This window comes from Mesoplodon mirus, assembly GCF_964341445.2.
Source record: "Mesoplodon mirus genome assembly, chromosome: 2".
In the NCBI taxonomy this organism is placed as follows: Eukaryota; Metazoa; Chordata; class Mammalia; order Artiodactyla; family Ziphiidae; genus Mesoplodon; species Mesoplodon mirus.
In genome coordinates this window covers 32,057,369-32,078,959 of record NC_138977.1, presented here as the reverse complement: position 1 = coordinate 32,078,959, position 21,591 = coordinate 32,057,369, and the positions used below count along the sequence as shown (strand labels likewise).

Below are 21,591 nucleotides of genomic sequence, written 5' to 3'. Positions count from 1 at the left end.
GTACGCTTTTATTTCTTTCACTTTTAACACTTTTTTTCCCACATCTTTATTGGAGTATAATTGCATTACAATTTTGTATTAGTTTCTGCAGTATAAGAAAGTGAATCAGCTATACATATACATATATCCCCGTATCCCCTCCCTCTTGCTTCTCCCTCCCACCCTCCCTATCCCACCCCTCTAGGTGGTCACAAAGCACAAAGCTGATCTCCCTGCACTATACAACAGATTCCCACTAGCTATCCACTTTGCATTTGGTTCATTTGGCACTTTGGATTTAATATTTTGATATAACTAGGTAAGTTTTCTTTGATCAAAAAAAAAAACAATGCCCTGAGTAACTGTGACATTTTCAGACACACTGCTGCTAATTGAAAGGTTACAAAGTTGAATAAGGCAGGGACTTGCCCTTGAGAAATTCATAGCTTATTAAAGAAGACAGACTAGTCAAAAATAATTAAAACTTAATAGGCTAAAATCTAATTGTAAGTTTGAAAATATTACACGGGAGTAGAAAAAATGAAATGGTTTGGGAATAACTTATAATTTAATAAGTAAAAATAATGATAAAATATTTTACTTAATTCTTATATCGATATTTACCTCTACTATTATTTCTGGATGATCAACTTCTTAACTAATATGAAATGCTCACTGAACACCTCTTGTGTAACAGGCGTTATCCTAAATCCTTTATGTGCATAGAAGTACTGAATCCTCAAATAGCCCTCTATAAAAACAATATTATTATTCCTATTTTCAGATGAGGAAACCAAGGCAAAGAGAGGTTAAGTAGCTTCTCAATGTTCAAAAATTAGTTATTGGCAGTTGGAATTCAAACTTAGCAGGCTGGTTCCAGAATCTCAGTTTCTAACTGTTATACAGACTATATCTGAGGTCAAAAAGCAAGTTTTATACCTCCTAAATCTTCTTCTGTTATTTTATTTAATCTTTTGAAAGGAATTTGACCAAATCTTGGAAACTCAAATGCTCTCTAGAATACTACCCTTTGTCATCCTAATGGGGGAGAATTTTTATCCACTCAGTTCAGATACCCACGCTTCAAGAATAAAAGGTTACTTGTGCCTCTATCATATTTAACAGACCCAGTAAAATGCCATAGCCTTTGGGAATGTCGATTTGTTAACTGGGTGAAACAGAAAGAATGTTGTGTACAGAAAATTAACAACTGCGTTCTGTATTCCCTTGCCCTTGCTGTACCATCAGAGCAAGTGATTTCAGTTTGCTTCAGGCATAACTTTTCTAAGACTGCTCACAAAATCCACCGAGTATAATCCAACATATTCCCAAACACCATTTAAATAAGGCATATATTTGACTTTAAAATAAAAATTTCAGTGTAATTGATGAGAAGCATTATTGTATAAAAAATAACTATTATGGTATTCATGAAAAATGGCCTAAGCTTGTTCATTTATTCATTTATTTGCTCAGTAAACATTTTCAATAAACATCTCTCTATAAACATTGTATGATGCTAAATATAAGAGGCAAAAAATAAATAAAATACGATCTTACAAAAAATGTAAAATATCTCTGGAGTAAAATCTATTAGAAAAGTCAAAAGAGGACTTCCCTGGTGGTGCAGTAGTTAAGAATCCACCTGCCAATGCAGGGGACACGGGTTTGAGCCCTGGTCCGGGAAGATCCCACATGCCGTGGAGCAACTAAGCCCACATGCCACAACTACTGAGCCTGCGCTCTAGAGCCCATGAGCCCTAACTACTGAGCTTGCATGCCACAACTACTGAAGCCCGTGCACCTAGAGCCCGTGCTCTGCAACAAGAGAAGCCACTGCAATGAGAATCCCATGCACTGCAACGTAGAGTAGCCCCTGCTCACCACAACTAGAGGGAAGGCCTGTGCACAGCAACAAAGACCCAACGCGGCCAAAAATAAATAAATTTTTTAAAAAGTCAAAAGAAAAACAACAAAGTAAGAAAAATTATTTGAGACATTTAGGGTTGGATAATGGCTAACTTTCATCACATAAAAAGGTTTTTATAAATCAATAAGAAAAAAGTTATGGAATGCAATAAAAACATTAATGATTTGAACAAGCAATTCACAGGAAAAAAAAAACACAAATAATAAATGTATGAAAATATGTTATCCTCAACCTCACTTGTAATGAAGGACCTGGAAATATATACAAGACCCCATTATCCTCCATAAAATCAGCAAAAACATTTATTAGTTTTCCACTTCCCAAAGTTGGTAAGAGAGAGGGAAGCAGACACTCTCGCACATTACCGGTAGAATTGTGAAACACTGCAACATCTAGAGAAAATTAGCCTTTGTCTGTGACTTTGGGACAAATAAATGTTGGATGAGCCAAAAATGTAAATCCATTCTCACAGATGCCACCCTTGTATATATAGTTTGATCTACTTTTGTAAACAGTGACCAAATGAACTCTTAACAGTCAAACTAACTTCTGACTTTTAGATTCAGTGCTTTAACCAGAGCCAAAACTGGGAACTCCAATCTTGGTGTCTTATCTTGGATGGTTCCAGGTTAAAGTCTTGCAAATGTCTTATCCTCATGAATTATGGGGGATGAGAAAGACTCCTCCCTCTATTGCACCCTTAAGAGATTATAATATACTATAAACATAACTTTTATATGCACTGGGAGACCTAAAAATTGTGTGATTCACTTTATTGTGATATTGGCTTTGTTGTAGTGGTCTGACACCAAACCCAAAATCTCTCTGAGGTATGCCTGTATTTAGGATGCACTAAGTATCATAGGAACATTGCCAATCCCATGTTCTTTCTTATGGTTTCCCCAACCTCTTTATCATTCCCAGCCTATGATCCCACTCGAACTTTCTCCTTCACTATTTTATGGCAAAAGTTTCTTCTTCTTTTGACTGCATAACAGTAAGAACTTATATTATTTTCGGCCAGCCATCCTTACATTGATCTATATTTTTGCTTTATACAGTATAGTCTCCTAACTAAGTAATGTTTTAAAAACCAAACTTGGCATGCAGCAGTGGGGATAACCATCTCATACTACTTCGCTGCCCCTGCGGTGGTTTTCTATGGTTTAATGCACAGCAGATGTCGCACAAATATATCTTCATTGGTTGAACGATGGTTGGAGCTTCCCTTAACAGAAAGCAGAATGATAAAGACAGATGGTAGGTTGAGATTTAGCTGAAGGTTCCAAAATTAAAACAAATGTCACCAGAGACAACTTCTAACAGGGTTTGCCATCTAATCATTATAGGTTAGCTCTTCTGTTCATCAGCTGCAAACCTCAAAGTCTATCCCTTCTCGTAGACTTCACCACGAAGTTCATGAATCTCCTCTCCCTCCCCCACCCCCTACCATAGTCATCATCCCCAGGACCTTCAACATCTATACTGACCATTCCCCATAGTGAATACCCTTACCTACTTCACCCTAGCAACCTTCTTCCATTCTCCACTGTATTGCGACTACATGTTATCACACCAACATCTTCCATTAAACTAAGAATAACTTGGTAGTTGTTATGTAATAATAGTTAGAAATATGAAAAATACAGTTAGCCAAACTTGCTAAAATCTCTATTTGGGAACTTACTAGCTAAGTAACACCAAACAAGAGAGGTAACTCTTGAGAAACAGTTCTCCATGGCATTTCTGCACATTTCATATCAAGTTTTCTTCTGCACTATCTCTTCAAGGATGTCAGTATAGCAAACAGCCTTGGAAGATACAAAGTGTGTCTCCCTCTGGGGTGGAAGACTGATTTGTTTCCTGACCAGGATAATAAAGATAATGTCTCCTTCTGGGGCAAATGTTGGGCAGTTGTGTCAGCAGCCTCTTATAAGACTGGAGGTTTCCTCAAAAGGTACAAAACCCCACTGGGTGTAGCGTTCAGTGGGGCGACTCCACATCGCCCCAGTGGGACCTGAGGGCAGAGGAACGTGAGTGATGAAGTCATTTGTCGCTGACCCGGGAGGCTTTTGTCTTCTGCTAGCATCTATGGCTGGTTAACTTGTTAACTTTCAAGCAGGGTAAGACCTCAGATCCTTCACAGTTTTTGACAGGAACTTCTTTATGCCTTAGTTTCCCTACCTGTACAATGGAGAGAGGGTACTTACCTCAGAGAGATAGTGTGCTAATTAAATGGAATAATGAAGGTATACATATACGGAGCCCAGCCTGAGTCTCGCCGCTGCCCTTTTCATCAATATTCGGTGACTCCTTGCCAAACCAAGTGGCCTGCTCTCGACTCAGTTCCCACTGGTGGCTCTGAGGCACAGACACCAGAGATCATCTCTTCTTCTCGAAGTTCCTAAACCCTAACCTGCACTAAACTGGTTTTCTTCCTACGTTTTTGTAGGAAGGTAGTCCTAAATTGCCACAAATATACTACTTAACAATACAAAAACAGAAAACCAGTTTTTCTAAGGTGGAAGAAGGGGAAGGCAGGAATTGGAATGAGGGGGTAGGGAGAGTCATGAGATCTACATCACACGGAGGTAAGAGTTATTAAAAAACCTATAAAACATCAAGTCACTCAGTTATGTAGATGGCCAATATTTATTATTCTCCAATGTCTAATCTTAATGACATATTTACAAAGAATTACTGGAAAAAAACAGGGGAAATGGTGGCTGTAAGGTATGTGGCCAAGTGACCATTGAAACAGTGTGGAATAATAGAAAAAAGACACTTTTACTGTCAACAGATCCCAGGATTCCAAGCCCCAGATTTTAGTAGTTGTGAGAACTTGGGTGAGTTACTTAACCTCAAAAAACTTTGGTTTACTGACCTCCCAAGTGGGGTAAGACTCTCTATCTTGAAGAGCTGTTATGGGTTATCTCAGTAAATTGTATCTATGATGGGTATGACTATTCCATGAGTAAAATACTGAAGAATTACTTATTCAGAAATTAATATGAGGGCCAAGGGACATTTCTGAATATTTCCCAAAAGGATATAACATCTCGTGATGTGGTACCAGGCTTGCCAAATACAACCTTATAGAACACCGGGCTTGCCAAATACAGCTTTATAGAACTTAAACTCTGGCTTATAAAAACCCAAGGTACAGAAAACTCCTTAGTGGCAGACTTCTGTAACTCTGCATCAGTCTCAGATAACCACTTACTTGATTGAACTTACCTGTAACAAAAAATCAAAGAGAGCCATCTTGGACCATTCGTGGTGATGTATTTCAGTGCAGCCCCATTCAGGTTTGGGTACGCGGCCATTCTGCCAGCACTTCTGTTTCAGCAACTGCTGATAAGTTCCCCAGGTGAGCTTAACAGAAGAGTGGGTCTCATTACTCGTTGGAGATAAAGATGAGTCCCAGAGAATGAAAGGACATGGGCGGCCATCTATAGAATCCAAAAACACAAAAAAACACACTTTTAGAATGTTACTGACTCAGTGTGTATTCTTGGATGTCATTCAGTGTTTCACAGTTTCACACTCTCATCTGTCACATGTGAAAGTTTGATTAGATGATATTTATGATCACTTTCCCTTCTGAATATTTACTATTTTTATACCTCAGTGATGCTTCCTGATAGGAGTCTTATAAGATGGAAAGTTATTGTTAGACAAGGAAAGAGAAGATTTTTTTAAACAAGATACTTTATAGATGTGGCAGTAACAGGCCACTAACCACCAATAACAACGTCCTCTGGTTAATGTGGTTTTATTCCACATCTAAAAGCAGCCACCATGAAAAAGGAAAGAATCCAGACATTTATAATTATCTATTCAGTGTCTGAGTGGAGTGGCTCTCTATTTGTTATAACAACTGTCTGATTTTCTGAGGCCATATTATGATGTCAGGAAGAAAAAGAATTTTTAGAAGTTGCAAATTTAAAAGTGAAATTGTATGTTTCACACCAGTCACTATAATGTCCAAAGAAAGAAAAAGGAAGCAAGAGGGGTTTTTTGGTTTGTTTTTTTTTTTTTTTTTTCTGATAGAAACAACAACACTCCTGGTAATGGGTCATTTATTCACATAAAACCTCACAAAGTGTATTTAAGCAAATGTCATTTCTTCAACTTCCTGTGCATAGAATATTTTTCAAAAAAATCTGTCATTCGAATGTTTTTGTCTCATTCTTGATAGTTTAGAAATTTCATTGGTGAACTGTACATTAAATGACACTGTAAGCTTAAAGCCAAAGCATCCCTCTCAAGCTCCATGTCTGTCAAATAAAGTCACTGAAAGATGATGAAGAGCAGCTTTTCTTGTAACTTAAAACTCAGAATGATCTCTTGGGAAAAAAAAAAAAAACCACTAAGTCACAAAGGTCTGAAAAATCCCATTTAACTCATTCTTAACAGGCCTGGGCATTCGAATCCTCTGAAACTATGGCTGGAATGTCAAGACACATCACAGGGATTTTTAAAGCTCTTTCAAATGACCTGAGAGGTTCTCAATCTATAACTGTTTTTTGTTAAAGACTTTTATTTTCCCACCTTGCTTATTTGTCTTCATGTAGAGCTCTAATCTCTGGTCTTTAATGCAAGGACAGTCACTCCTCTAACTACTCCTGAACGTGGTGTTACAATGACCTTAATAATATTAATAATATTCACTTACTCATTCTAATCACCTACATTCCAGTTTTGTTCAAAAGAAAAATCTTTCTCCTTTTAGCCTTGCAATTTAGGCCAGGGCCAGTAGCAAGTCCTTTAGATTGTGGAAAATAGGCCACAGTCACTGATGTACAGTTGAAAGAAAAATAGACAAAGAAACATGAGCCATATATAAAGAACTTAATTGTTATCTCTCTCCTTTTTATTTCCTTTTACTGTACGAAATGATTTGGGGCTGCTGGGACCCAATTATCTTCTTAGGTATTAGATAAATATAATGTTAAATGTATATGCTCCAAATACTATGCCAATTTTAAAAAAATAATAAATTCTAGGTAAAAACAGGCCATCATATAGTGGGAGACACACATAAACCAGTGTAACCAAATAAATGTAAGAGACACAACACAGCTTTCAAAGATATGGGCACTTCAGACTTCTAACTGTCAACACCAAGAGGCTCTATCACTCAGTGTCTTTGGAACAAACTGATACACAGCTAGCACTTTGCATTCTCAGGGCTGGGAAGTATTCAAAGGGAGCTGAAAAATACTGAAATGCAACAACACAAATCAATACATGAGACAGACAAAGTGCCAGTTTCCTCAGTACACAAGGCCCTCAGAGAAATGAGGAAATTATGCACATAAACAATTGAAACAGTTAACTTCTGTGCTGTTTTTCCTTCCCTTTAGAAACATTTGTTTCATATTTTAAAAGTAATTAAGAGTAAATCTACTCATTTTAGGAAATGTGGAATAACATTAAAACGTATAGCTAAAAGATGACATGATACTATGTATAGGAAACACTAAAGTCTCCACCAAAAAAACTACTGGAACTAATAAATGAATTCAGTAAAGTTGCAGGATATAAGATTAATATACAGATATCTGTTGCTTTTCTATACACTGAAAATGAACTCTCAGAAAGAGAAATTAAGGAAACAATCACATTTACAATCATATAAAAAGAATAAAATATCTAGGAATAAACTTAAAAAAGGAGGTAAAAGACCTATTTGCTGAAAACTATAAAACATTGATGAAGGAATTTGGAAATTATACAAAGAAATGAAAAGACATGTCATGCTCTTGGATTGGAAGAATTAATATTGTTAAAGTGGTCATACTACCCAAAGTCATCTACAGATTTAATGCAATCTCTATCAAAATACCCATGACACTTTTCACCAAACTAGAACAAATAATCCTAAAATTCATATGAAACCATGAAAGACCCCAAATTGCCAAAGCAATCCTGAGAAAAAAAGAAGGGAGCTGAAGGAATCATGCCCCCTGACTTCAGACAATACTGCAAAGCTACAGTGATCAAAACAGCATGGTACTGGCACAAAAACAGACACATATATCAATGGAACAGAATAGAGAGCCCAGAAATAAACCCACACACCTTTGGTCAATTAATCTACAGCAAAGGAGGCAAGAAAATACAATGGAGAAAAGACAGTCTCTTCAATAACTGGTGTTGGGAAAACTAGACAGCTACATGTAAAAGAATGAGATTAGACATTTCCTTACATCATGTACAAAAGTAAACTCAACATGCATTAAAGACCTAAATGTAAGACCTGAAACCATAAAACTCCTAGAAAAGAACACAGGCAGAACACTCTTTGACATAAATTGTAGCAATATTTTAAAAATCTGTCTTCTAAGGCAAAAGAAATAAAAGCAAAAATAAACAAATGGGACCTAATTAAACGTAAAAGTTTTACACAGCAAAGGAAACCATAAACTAAATGGAAAGACAACCTACTACATGGGAGAAAATACTTGCCAATTATATGTTTGACAAGGGGTAAATATCCAACATATATAAATAGCTCATACAACTCAATATCAAAAAAAACAAAGATCCCTTAAAAAATGGGCAGAAGACCTGAATAGACATTTTTCCAAAGAAGACTTACACACAGCCAACAGGTCATGAAGAGATGTTCAACCTTGCTAATTTTCAGAGAAATGCAAATCAAACCACAGTGAGATATCAACTCACACCTGTCAGAATGGCCAACATCAAAAAGACTACAAATAACAAATGTTGGTGAGGATGTACAGAAAAGGGAACCCTCCTCCACAGTTGGTGGGACTGTAAATCGGTGCAGCCACTATGGAGAACGGTACGGAGTTTCCTTAAAAAGCTAAAAACAGAGCTACTATATGACCCAGCAACTCCACTTCTGGGTATATTCCAAAGAAAACAAAAACACTAATTCTAAAAGATACATGCACCCCAATGTTCATTGCAGCACTATTTACAATAGCCAAGATATGGAAGCAACCTATGTGTTCATCAACAGATGAATGGATAAAGAAGATGTGGTATATGTACACAATGGAATATTAATCAGCCATAAAAAAGAAGGAAATTTTGCCATTTGCAACAACATGGATGGACCTAGAGAGTATGATGCTTAGTGAAATAAGGCAGACAGCGAAAGACAAATATTCTATGTTACATCACTTATATGTGGAACACAGAAACAAAACAGAAACAGATTCACAGATACAGGTAAAAAAAACTAGTGGTTACCAGTGGGGAGAGGGAAGTGGGGAGGGGTGAGATACAGGCTATAGGATTAAGAGTCACAAACTACTGTGTATAAAACAAATAAACAACAAAGATATACAGTACAGGAGAATATATCTGTGATTTTAATAACTTTAAATGGAATATAAAACTACAGAAATATTGAATCACTATGTTGTACCTGAAACTAATAAAATATTGTAATCCACTCTACTTCAATACAAAAAACAAATAAACAAACATAAAAAAATGTCTAGCCTAGAAAACAGCACTCATCTACAATCTCCTACCCTAGTAACCAGTTCTGTTATTTGTATATTTACATCTGGTATTTTCCCATCCCTTTCTTTCACACCTGAAAAAGTAAATTGTTTTTAGAAATTTAAGGAGTAGAGCTTATGGTTAGAGTTCAGACTCTAGAACCCAACAGACCTTTTGAATTCTGATCCTACTACTTCTTGGCTTTGTAACATTGGACAAGTTATATAACCTTTTCAAACCTCACTTTTATCCTCTGTAAAGTGTGGGCAATACTGTACTTTCCAAAACAAACTTTGTTAAACATGCGTTTAAAGTTCTCAGCCTTGTGACTAACATATATGCATATACTGGAAAGGTTTTGCTATGACTATTTTTATATGCATGCATTATACAATCACATAATTCATCAGCCTTCTAGCCCTTATTTGTTTATTGAACATCTACTATGTCTCAAGCACTATTCTAGGCCTAAAGCATACAGACATACATGCCAGGTTTTCAGTTGTTTGTTGTTCTGTGGGATTTTTTGCTTTCATAGAGTTTACATTTCCAGCAAGGAAAAGAGGCAAAAATTACACAAGGAAAATAAGCTATTTGGAATCACCTTATGTATATAGTTTATCATAATTGTTTCACTAAATGTTACATTGCAAACATTTCTCTTACAATTAAATATTCTTAAACAGTGTCACTTTAACTGTGATACAATAATGTAGCAAACTTGGTCAAGGGCAGACGGTGAGTATTTCAGGCTTTGAGGGCCATACAATGTCAACTAGCAAGTACTCAACCCCATTGTGATACGAAAGCAGTCAAAACAATATATAAAAAAATGGTGGTGACTATGTTCCAATAAAACTGTATTACACACCCTGAAATTTACATTTTTTGTAATTTTCAAGTGTCCTAGTAGTATTTTTGTTATTTGGATATTTTTTTTCAACCATTTAAAATTGGGGAAGCCATTGGTAGCTCAGGGACCACACAACACAGGCTGTGGGCTATCTCTCACCCACAGACTGTAGTGAATCAACCCCTAATCTAGTGTATGTGTTTATTGTGTTTCATTTACCATTTCTCTCCTTTAAATCTTAAAATTTTTTTGAATGATACATTTTCTATTACATGGTTCTCAAACTGCCACAGTGAGCTTTCAACAGATAGGAATCATTGGTTTTCAGTTAACATCCTCTGTTTTCCTCCACATGCATCTCCCCTCAGCAAAATATTCTGACTGCCACAGAAACACATTCTGTCCTGCCATGCCTGGCGTCAGTCACCGCAGGGAAAGGGGCTTCCAGAGAGCAGGTTAAGAGGCAGTTCTCAGGCTGAGCCAGGCTGGATGCCCTTCCTTGCAGAGTCTTTGTGCACGTTGCCCAGGCTGGTTCCAGATCTCAGAGCTGTGAGCAACTACTGTGAGGTGCATTGCACTTTGTATAAAATATGGCTGATAACAGAATTAAAGGAACCTTGATAGATCTGAAGGGATGATGGAAAAGTACCCTCTGAAAGCATCAAACAGGTTAAAGCAACTTACCTGAAGTGTTTCAGAGATGAGGGGCATTCATCTCTTCGCATGTGGGTTTGTCAGAATGAGGTAGTACTGGGCTCTCTAGAGAAATCTTAACGGTGAAGAGAGAAAATTCTACCTGTCAGAATGGGGAGGAAGTGGGGTTTTAAAAGAAATGTGGGTGTTCATGTGAATTAATGGTTATATAGCTGTCTTTTAAAAACCTGAGACTTGCCAGTAAAACTTATTTTTTCCAAAATCTGAACATCTCCCCTGAATTTTGATGTTCTCCCAAGTCATTCTTTATTCAAAAGCACAAAGAAGACAGTCTTGTGGGAAGACGAACGTGAAAGTCCACTAAGAACGAATGCTCTACACAACCTCCTCTCCCCTGGTTTATCAGGTGTCCTTCACCTTGAACCAATGACCAGTTTTGTTGAACTACAGGGGGAGTTATCAGTGAATGTCTGCATCTATCACTGGACAAAAACAAGTAAAAACATCCTGAGTTCTGAAGTCACAAGCTTATTTTATCACATGGGCCAAGTTCCAAGCTTCTCGTGAACAAGACAAGAAGGAAAGTGACAGTTCAGCTCAGAGCCCTTCATTAAAAATGACTCCAAAACCCTCTAAAGAAAACAAAGACCAGCCAAAACCTGAGTCTCATCTTTGTTATGGGAAACAAATTCTGTCATGTTCCATTGCAACTGTCCAATGCATTGAAGGAAAACTTGAATGTTGCAGATCTCTAATCTAAAAGCAAGTGTTGATGTGGGCGTACTCCACTGAGGAGGTAGCAGGTGTCTGATTGTTAATGATCCCTTAAGTACTATCTGCTCTATTTTTCTACTGTGCCTCCCACAGTAGGGTTCTGGCTATTAAAAGTGAAGAAAGCAGGTAAGATCTCTTGGCTTAAGGATGGTGAAAATGTGGACAAGTCAGTCAATGTGAGGGAGGGTGAAATAGGATGCTGTGACAGTCTGGCCGGGGAGGAAATGTGGAGGATAAGATGCTCAGGCTTTGAAACATTGTTAATTCACTTATTCCCAAAGCACATATTTACCATTGTCCCCCAATATCTGGACGCATTTGGTTCCTGTGTTTGGGATAGAAAGAATTCAGAGTGAGGCATCTCAGAAACAGAGGCCAGGCAAGATCCCAGTCCCAGGCAAGGCCTGGGCCACAGCTGGGAGTTTAGTGGAAACAGACAAGCACGCGTGTAATAACAATCAGGTTATGTGTCTGCCAGTTGAAGAGTGCTTTAAAGGGACCAAGTGAAGGAAGGACTAAAATAAAGACTGAGCTCTCAGAGTCAAGCCAAGCAACGAAGAACTGCCGGGCCCCAGCATAGCGAAATGAGCAGCTCTGGCCATTAACAAGGAGAAGAGCCATGTCTGAAGAGGAGCTGAGTGCGTGGGGTGGAAAAAGAAGTCACGAGTGTTGATTCTACTCTTGACTGCATCTCTGGTCTCCAGAGGACTCAAGCCCAGTCCTCCAGCCACCCTGACTGAGGCAACGGGTTCCCCAAGGCATGAAAAGTGTGAGATCCAGAGACACTGAAAATATAGCACTGTCAGATATTAGAAAGAATCAACCTATATTTGGTTTTAAAAGGGGAAGGTGGCAGAAAAGCAGAATTCCACAGATTTTATATGTGTAGATTCCATGCAGCCAACCAAATCCTCAATACAAGGGCTTGTCTTAGGAATCCAATTTCTGGGTGATTTCGAATACCGTTCTTCCAACAAAAATATAAATGGATTTAGTTACTTTCCTAACTGTTTCACTAACTGGTTTTCTCGAGGTTGGACTGTTAAAATAATCTCCATGTTTCCTCAAGTGTTAGCTAAGCATGAAGGATTTGTGACACAGACGACTGAAACAATCCAAACCATTGGTTCTACTTTAAAAACATATGACCCAGCAATCCCTCTACTGGGCTTATACCCTGAGAAAACCATAATTCAGAAAGAGTCATGTACCACAGTGTTCACTGTAGCTCTATTTACAATAGCCAGGACATGGAAGCAACCTAAGTATCCATCAACAAATGAATGGATAAAGAAGATGTGGCACATATATACAGTGGAATATTACTCAGCCATAAAAAGAAACGAAATTGAGGGGCTTCCCTGGTGGCGCAGTGGTTGGGAGTCTGCCTGCTAATGCAGGGGACGCAGGTTCGGGCCCTGGTCTGGGGGGATCCCACATGCCGCAGAGCAACTGGGCCCGTGAGCCACGACTGCTGAGCCTGCGCGTCTGGAGCCTGTGCTCCGCAACAAGAGGCCGCGATACTGAGGGGCCCGCGCACCGCGATGAAGAGTGGCCCCCGCTTGCCACAACTAGGGAAAGCCCTCGCACAGAGACGGAGATGCAACACAGCAAAAATAAATAAATTAATTAATAAAAACTCCTACCCCCAACATCTTCTTTAAAAAAAAAAAAAAAAGAAAAGAAAAAGAAAAAAACCTGCCTTAAGTGGACCTAGGCAGTTCAACCCCTTAAAAAAAAAAAAAAAGAAAAAGAAACGAAATTGAGTTATTTGTAGTGAGGTGGATGGACCTAGAGACTGTCATACAATGTGAAGAAAGTCAGAAAGAGAAAAACAAATACCGTATGCTAACACATATATATGAAATCTAAAAAAAAAAAAAAAAATGGTTCTAATGAACTTAGGGGCAAGACAGGAATAAAGATGCAGATGTAGAGAACGGACTTGAGGACATGGGGAGGGGTAAGGGTAAGCTGGGACGAAGTGAGAGAGTGGCATGGACATATATACACTACCAAACGTAAAATAGATAGCTAGTGGGAAGCAGCTGCATAGCACAGGGAGATCAGTTGGGTGCTTTGTGACCACCTAGAGGGGTGGGATAGGGAGGGTAGGAGGGAGACGCAAGAGGGAGGAGATATGGAGATATATGTATATGTATAGCTGATTCACTTTGTTATAAAGCAGAAACTAATACACCCTTGTAAAGCAATTATACTCCAATAAAGATGTTAGAAAAATAAATAAAAACAAAGTGTCCTCCTTTGTTCTGAAGCTTTGACTAATGGACGGGAACTTCTGCTTTCTAGGTCTACCCTGGACTTCCGCTATAAAAATGGGAGCTCCCAGACACTTCCTGTCTCAATATTCCCTTTAGAAAAACAGGAACCGACCTTGATTTCAGAGGGTTGTGATGATGGAGTCACTGCCAAACTCCACAAACGATTGCATTTTGCCAGTAAAGTCTTGGTCACATCAGGGGGACCTGGTCCTGGGCCATTTAATATTGGTTAAGGTAGTTGAAGAAGCCATGAATTCCTGACTGGAGTGAGCTTCCTACAGTCGAAAGCTCATCACATCACCTCTCTTCTTCAGACCCCTCAATGATTTCCCATTATCTGTGGGATGAAGTCCATGTCCTTCCATAACATAAACCCACCCACTCTACACTCACCACTGCCAGCCCCTATTCCCCTTTTTCCAGAACGGTTTGCAGTTTCCACACACACGCTGCCTTCACAAGCTTCTCACACCTCGATTCTCTCCACCCTTCTGTACCCACCCACAGTGACTTTGAAGAACTAGTCTGACATTACCACTTCTAGAACCTTCTGCAGTCCCCCTACCCACCCTCCTATACACACACATCCCTCTCTGTGCCTGCAGGCTTCCCTAAACATATCTCCTGGAGGTCTTTACCCTACCTTTTTTTTTTAAAACATCTTTATTGGAGTATAATTGCTTTACAATGGTGTGTTAGTTTCTGCTGTATAAAAAAGTGAATCAGTTATACATATACATATATCCCCATATCCCCTCCCTCTTGCGTCTCCCTCCCACCCTCCCTATCCCACCCCTCTAGGTGGTCACAAAGCACCAAGCTGATCTCCCTGTGCTATGAAGCTGCTTCCCACTAGCTATCTATTTTACCTTTGGTAGCATATATATGTCCATGCCACTCTCTCACTTTGTCCCAGCTTACCCTTACCCTTCCCCGTGGCCTCACCTCCATTCTCTACATCTATGTCTTTATTCCTGTCCGGCCCCTAGATTCTTCAGACCATTTTAAAAATTTTTTTTAGATTCCATATATATATGTTAGCATACAGTATTTGTTTTTCTCTTTCTGACTTACTTCACTCTGTATGACAGACTATAGGTCCATCCACCTCACTAAAAATAACTCAATTTCACTTCTTTTTATGGCTGAGTAATATTCCATTATATATATGTGTCACATCTTCTTTATGCATTCCTCTGTTGATGGGCATTTAGGTTGCTTCCATGTCCTGGCTATTGTAAATAGAGCTACAGTGAACACTGTGGTACATGACTCTTTCTGAATTATGGTTTTCTCAGGGTATATGCCCAGTAGTGGGATTGCTGGGTCGTATGGTAGTTCTATTTTTAGCTTTTTGAGGAACCTCCATACTGTTCTCCATAGTGGCTGTATCAATATACATCCCCACCAGCAATGCAAGAGGGTTCCCTGTTCTCCACACCCTCTCCAGCATTTACTGTTTGTAAATTTTTTGATGGGCATTCTGACCAGTGTGAGGTGATACCTCATTGTAGTTTTGATTTGCATTTCTCAAATAATTAGTGATGTCAAGCATCTTTTCATGTGACTCTTGGCCACTTGTATGTCTTCTTTGGAGAAATGTCTATTTAGGTCTTCTGCCCATTTTTTGATTGGGTTGCTTGTTTTTTTGATACTGAGCTGCATGAGCTGTTTGTATATTTTTGAGATTAATCCTTTGTTATTTGCTTCATTTGTAAATATTTTCTCCCATTCTGAGGGTTGCGCTTTTGTCTTGTTTATGGCTTCCTTTGCTGTGCAAAAGCTCTGTCCTCACCTGAGAGCCTGGCACAACATGAATTGTGCAGCTGCCACTCCCCTGCTCTGGCAGCCGTACCACCAGCGTGGAGCTCACCGCACGGCTCACACGGACTCGAGAGGAGAGAAGAAAGCACCCACTGTATTTCTCCTGCTCTGTGATGAGACGAGGTAATACAATTCAGAGAACAGTGAGCACATTGGAATCTACACTGAATTTAAATGGAAGGGGGTGAGGGGCCTGCAGTTTGTCATCCAAGAAGCCCTGACACACAGAGTTCCTGGAACAAGGCTACCTAATCCGGTCTGACAGCTCTATGGCCGTAAAGCGGCATCCTAAAAATAAAGCACACAGAATGCATCTCCCATGCTGGGCATGAAAGACAGTAGGATGCTTAAGTGCTACCAAAATGGTAGCCCTTGGGATTCATTTGCATCTCTGTGCAGACTGCTGGGGAGCTTGGCCAAAGTGCTCAGTTGACGATCACAGGGGGGCTGGGGTTCTTCTGCTCTCTACATAGACATAGTCTGCTTTGTCTTGTCTTAGATACATATTTTTAAATATTTTGTTTAAAAAAGTATTTAAATGTATCAGTATCACATAGTATCTGGTGACCTCTATCATGATTGATGATTTTTGCAAGGACGGTTTGGCAGAAAACATACGAATACATTCAGTCGTATTTGCATATACACGACTGTTTATGGTAAAACAAGAAAATCTGGGAAGCGTTGGCTTGTATTTAAACAACAACAGCCCTTGTAGCCGTGTTCAGGGTAGTATGGCCATACTTCCTTTGAGTGAAAATATTATCAATGTTAAGTGGTTGAGTTGAAAAAAGAAGTTAAATAGAAAGATTGGCATAATGGTAAACCAGAAATCACATGTTGTCACTATCCCATGAGTATATCAAGTTATATTTGAGAGGTCATGTAGGTCAAGAGAAGCAACGTGAGGATACTTTAGTATCAGACAGAACTCGGTACAAATTCCACTTCCACTGCTCACTCGCTATGCGTCCTTGAGCAAATTTCACACCTCACCGAGCCTCAGGATTCCCATATATAAAGTATCAATACTATCTGCTGTGTGGAATTGTTAAGTAATGCAATAGTCAAATGACACCAAATGCAGTATAGACATGCTGTGAGGCATAACACTAGATTCTTTATAAGTTTACAACTGAAAAATACATCATTATTGCAAACATGGATTTCTTTACAAGGCCTTTGATGCTATATTTCAATTCACTTTTGTATTTCCCACACAGATACGCATAGGATGAGACTCTGGTCCAGTGGTCATGCCTGGATTTTGTCGGGTGGTACCCTCCTGGCCCTCCCTACCTAATTACAACCTTGTCCTTCCCCAAGTACAACCTTCTCATTTTCTGGGCTATCTTTGGAGTGACACCTGTCAGAAAATGGTCCAGTATACAGTTCAGGGCCAGTAAACCTGCTAATTTCACATATATATTTTTGGATTCAAGGAGAGTCATCTAGAATTCAAGTTATACAACCAAGAACCTGTCCCAGAGGAACCTGAGCTAGTGGCTCTGGGCTGATAGGCTCACCTGTGTCAGTTTTACAAACAAACAAACAAATAAATAAATACCTGAAGATGAGCTTTATCATTGGGACCTTTTGTCTTTGGTCTGGATGAACAGAAAATTTCATCCGAGAGGCTGGGGCAGGCATATCATTCAGTCACAGCCTCTGATGCTCTTTTACATCTCCCTTTGCATCATATGTCTCCTTTTTACATCCAGGTAATTTACATGACTTTCAACAAAGGTATTTAATTACACTAGGCCTTTACTTCCACATCCACAAAAGGTCTCTCATAGAGTACCCACCTTATAAAAAGTTTAGGAGGATTTATTGAAATAATAGGTGCATGGTACTTAAAACAGTGCCAGTATATGGTAACATTCAATATTACTCTTGCTATGGTTACAGTTGTTGTCTCCTTGAGAAATAAGAGGTTCCCATAGCCCGTATCTGTGCATCAGTACACAAGTCATCAAGGTCTAGTTGTGTGAGATAACCAGGTATACAAATAGGTCATGGTGATGGAGAAAGAAGACACACCTTAAGGCCCCCCAAAAGGATTTGGTGAGGAAAGCAGATTGATAAAGGGGAGTCTTGGAAGTTACAAGACAAGGGCTTGAATTCTTTCTGGACAATTAACTCATTGTATGACCTTGAGCTGCCTTCTTCTTATCTTTCTTTCTTCTCAAAATTGAGGTAAGAAAGTGTCTCCTGCATAGGTTTCTTTGAAAGATTAACTGCGATAAGTCAAATATCTATATTCGACTCACAAGAGACTAGCAATATTCTTGGTACTAAGCATGAATTTATTTTCACAAACATTCATCAAAAGTCAGAGAACAGAAACAACACTTAAGGCAGATTATTTACAGGTTTGGCTGACTATCCACTCTCCCAGATATGAAAAGATCTCCTCCCAGACCAAGCCAGATCATCAGAGAAATGCATTACCTAAGCTGAGTTCTATTTTTCCTCCTACAGAAAACTCATTATCAAATTACATTACAGTGTGAAGCCACAGACCATATTATATTTATGGTCCTCACAAGAATAAGCTCCATAAACCTTATTATTTGCATAATACAGAGGCTGTCAAGGATATTTTTCTTTACCTTTTCAATTAGTTATTTATAAGAATCTCAAGGAGAAATCCCAGCCTGGATTTAGGACTAAAATGGTAGCACTTGTCCTGAGTTTTTGAAGCCAGAAGCAAGTACAGATTTACTGTTTGGAGTCAGTGAAACAGACCAAAAATGCATTCTTGCATTCATTCAAAAACATTTATTGAGCAACTACTATGTGCCAGACGCTCCACTGGGATCTGGACATTCAATGATGAGCACGACAGGAAATGTCTGCCTTCACAGATCTAGAGCCTAGTGGGAAAGAAGAGATGATTAAATAAGCAATTATAATTATAAAGCAATGATATAGAATGAGCCAGAAACAGATGCTGAGTAACAAGATAAGATCTATCACCCCCTTAGGTAGCTAGGGAGGCGCAAATAAAGCTAAGCTTGGACCAAGAGAAGACTAGGAGGACTCTAGAGGGAAGAGCCACACATCTGTGGAAATCAAGGGAAGAAAGACACAAGTCAGGAAAGACTAGAGGTAGGTGAGTGAAGAGAGATACCAAGAACCTAAGACTGTTAATCCTCTACCATGACCAGAACTGATCTATTTATGTACTTTACATCAGTACAATGTCTGCATGAGTAGAATTATATTGTGTAGAGTGCTCTAAACTATAAATCATGTCCTAGCCTCCTGAGGAAACTGGTCTGATTTTATGACTCTCAATAACTACATTCTAGTAGAAAGTATCAAAGAGAGAATAAAGAAAGTTCTGGTATTACTTGAGATACAGTCTTAGTTATTTAACTCATCATATTGAGAGTCATGTCAATACAACCTTGTTGGTTTCTTTCCATCATCACTTACTTCTGCAAAGAGAGAGGAACACCAGTCTACATTGGAATTAGAAATGCCTCCTTCCAATTTAGTGCCACTGCCTTTTTCATTCCCGAAGATGCTGGATATCCAGAGAACAGAATTAAATACCTAAGAGGTATCCTGACACCAAAAATTTTAAGCCAGCAGGAGACCTAGGTTTTAGTCCTAGCCCTATCACATGAAGAAATGATATGTATCCAGAGAAAACTCTAATTCAAAAAGATACATGCACCCCAGTGTTAATTGCAGCACTATTTACAATAACCAAGACATGGGAGCAACCTAAATGTCCACTGACAAATGAATGGCTAAAGAAGATGTGGTATATACACAATGGAATATTAGTCAGCCAAAAAAAGAATGAAATAATGCCATTTGCAGAAATATGGATGGACCTAGAAATTATTAAACTAAGTGAAGTAAGTCAGACAGAGAAAGACAAATATCATATGATGTCACTTATATGTGGAATCTAAAAAAATGGTACAAATGAACTTATTTACAAAACAGAAACAGACTCACAGATATACAGAACAAAATTGGTTACCAAAGGGGAAGGGGAGAAATTAGGAATTTGGGCTTAACAGATACATACTACTATATAAAAAATAGATAAACAACAAGGACCTGCTGTGTAGCACAGGGAACTATATTCAATACCTTGTAATAAACCATAATGGAAAAGAATCTGTAAAAGAATATATATATATGTATAACTGAATCACTTTGCTGTACACCTGAAACAACACAGCTCTGTAAATCAACTAGACTTCAATTTAAAAAAAAGAAATGATAGGTGAGGCTTGGAGGCTATATGAGTAACTCGGTGAACATGGAACCTCATGTGCTTCGTGTAGGAACACAAATAGCAGTATTTATTGAAGATTTACTGTGTGTCAAGCACCAGGTCTACGTGTGTTCCCTGTATTATCTAGCAACAAACTCATGAGGTGGGTACTGTTGTCACTTAGAGCTGAGAACATGGAGGGTCAGAGAGATACTGTGACGTTTCTGGGTCACACAGTTGGTAAATTCAAACCCAGCGGTCCAGCTCCAGAGCCCAGGCTCCTAACCGCTACTTTCCTCTCTCAACTTCCGTCCAGGAGCTCCCAGGGAAGCTGGAAGGACAGATCAGAGTACCGTGCCTCAGGATACATTCAAGCACGCATCACCTCTTCTCAGGGCCTTTAGGACATGAATGAATGGCAAGGGAGCCTTCCAGGGGGACCCTCTGCCCCGCTTGGTCTAGGACAGGCTCAGTGTGTGTCTGCTTCTCCATGCCCACCCACATCCTCCCTCTCTCCAGGGTGCACCTGTCTGGACAGAAGTGGTAGCGTCACCTAAGCCCAATGGCTAAGAGCTGACGTTTTGAAGTTTGCTGGGCCTGGGCGCAAAACCCAGCTTACCCATCAACATGAGGCCAGTGACTTTGCCTAAATAAGCCTCAGCTTTCTCATCTCCCAAGTGGAGATAAGAATCGCACCTATCTCCTAGTACTGCTGTGAGAAACACAGGAGTCAAGCTATATAGAGACTCTATGTCTCAGTCAGCATAGCGCTTAGCAGATAGTGAGCACCCTCTAGAAATGAGCTTGTACCACCATTTGATAGAAGGTCTGAGAGGCTTTCTCACATCAGCATCATCCTGGAGGAAGACTTTGTGAATCTGAGGCATCGAAACACACCTGTGAATCTGCAGCACTTAGCCACGAAGCAGGATGAGTAGGGAATGCCAAGTCTTTCTAAATAAACCAGTGGTACTTCAAGAAGTACCTATTCTAAGACTAAATTATACCCCTGAAGCCATTGAAAATGCAGTTTGGCTTTTGGCCACTGCCAAGGCTTTAATCCATTCCAGTCCAGACTCCATGGGAACTGGGCTGAAATGCTACGTTTGGTAAGGAAATGGCCTTTGAGCTTATAATCTCTTTGGGGTCCTTTTTAGCCTCTTGGACCAGCCTGGATTCAGAGTGGCAACTTCTGGGATCACTCTGCTTTCAAACACAGCCAAGGACCCACCCTACTTTGTGTTGGAACGCTGGAATAGCCTTAGGATTCAGAGAAAATCCTTTCTATGGCATGAGCATTGTCACACACCAGCCCTGACGCCTGCAGCTGTATTGGCAGGCTGCACACCCCAGAACCTGCCACAATGTTTGTCACCTGACGGCACCTCTTGGCACTCAGGCTCAGTAAAGCATAGTCATGGACTTGGAGAGACCACGTGGCTGGTTGGTATATACACTGAACAAATCACCTCTTTTGGCCTCATTTTCTTTGTAAACTAAAGCGGTTACGTCCATCGTGAAAGATGAAAAGGTCGAATCTAACATGGTCTGGCCCTGGGCCTCT

At 39.4% G+C, this 21,591-nt stretch overlaps 1 protein-coding gene across 2 annotated transcripts in view; it reads right to left on the bottom strand.

The window, feature by feature from the left end:
• GASK1B (golgi associated kinase 1B) overlaps positions 1 to 21,591 on the bottom strand; it is a 41,988-nt gene that overhangs the window by 17,930 nt on the left and 2,467 nt on the right. For both annotated transcript variants that reach the window (XM_082610975.1, XM_082610974.1), the window contains exon 3: positions 5,147 to 5,361. In XM_082610975.1, coding sequence (XP_082467101.1) covers positions 5,147 to 5,361 — 215 coding nt within the window. The remainder of the gene's footprint in view (positions 1 to 5,146; positions 5,362 to 21,591) is intronic.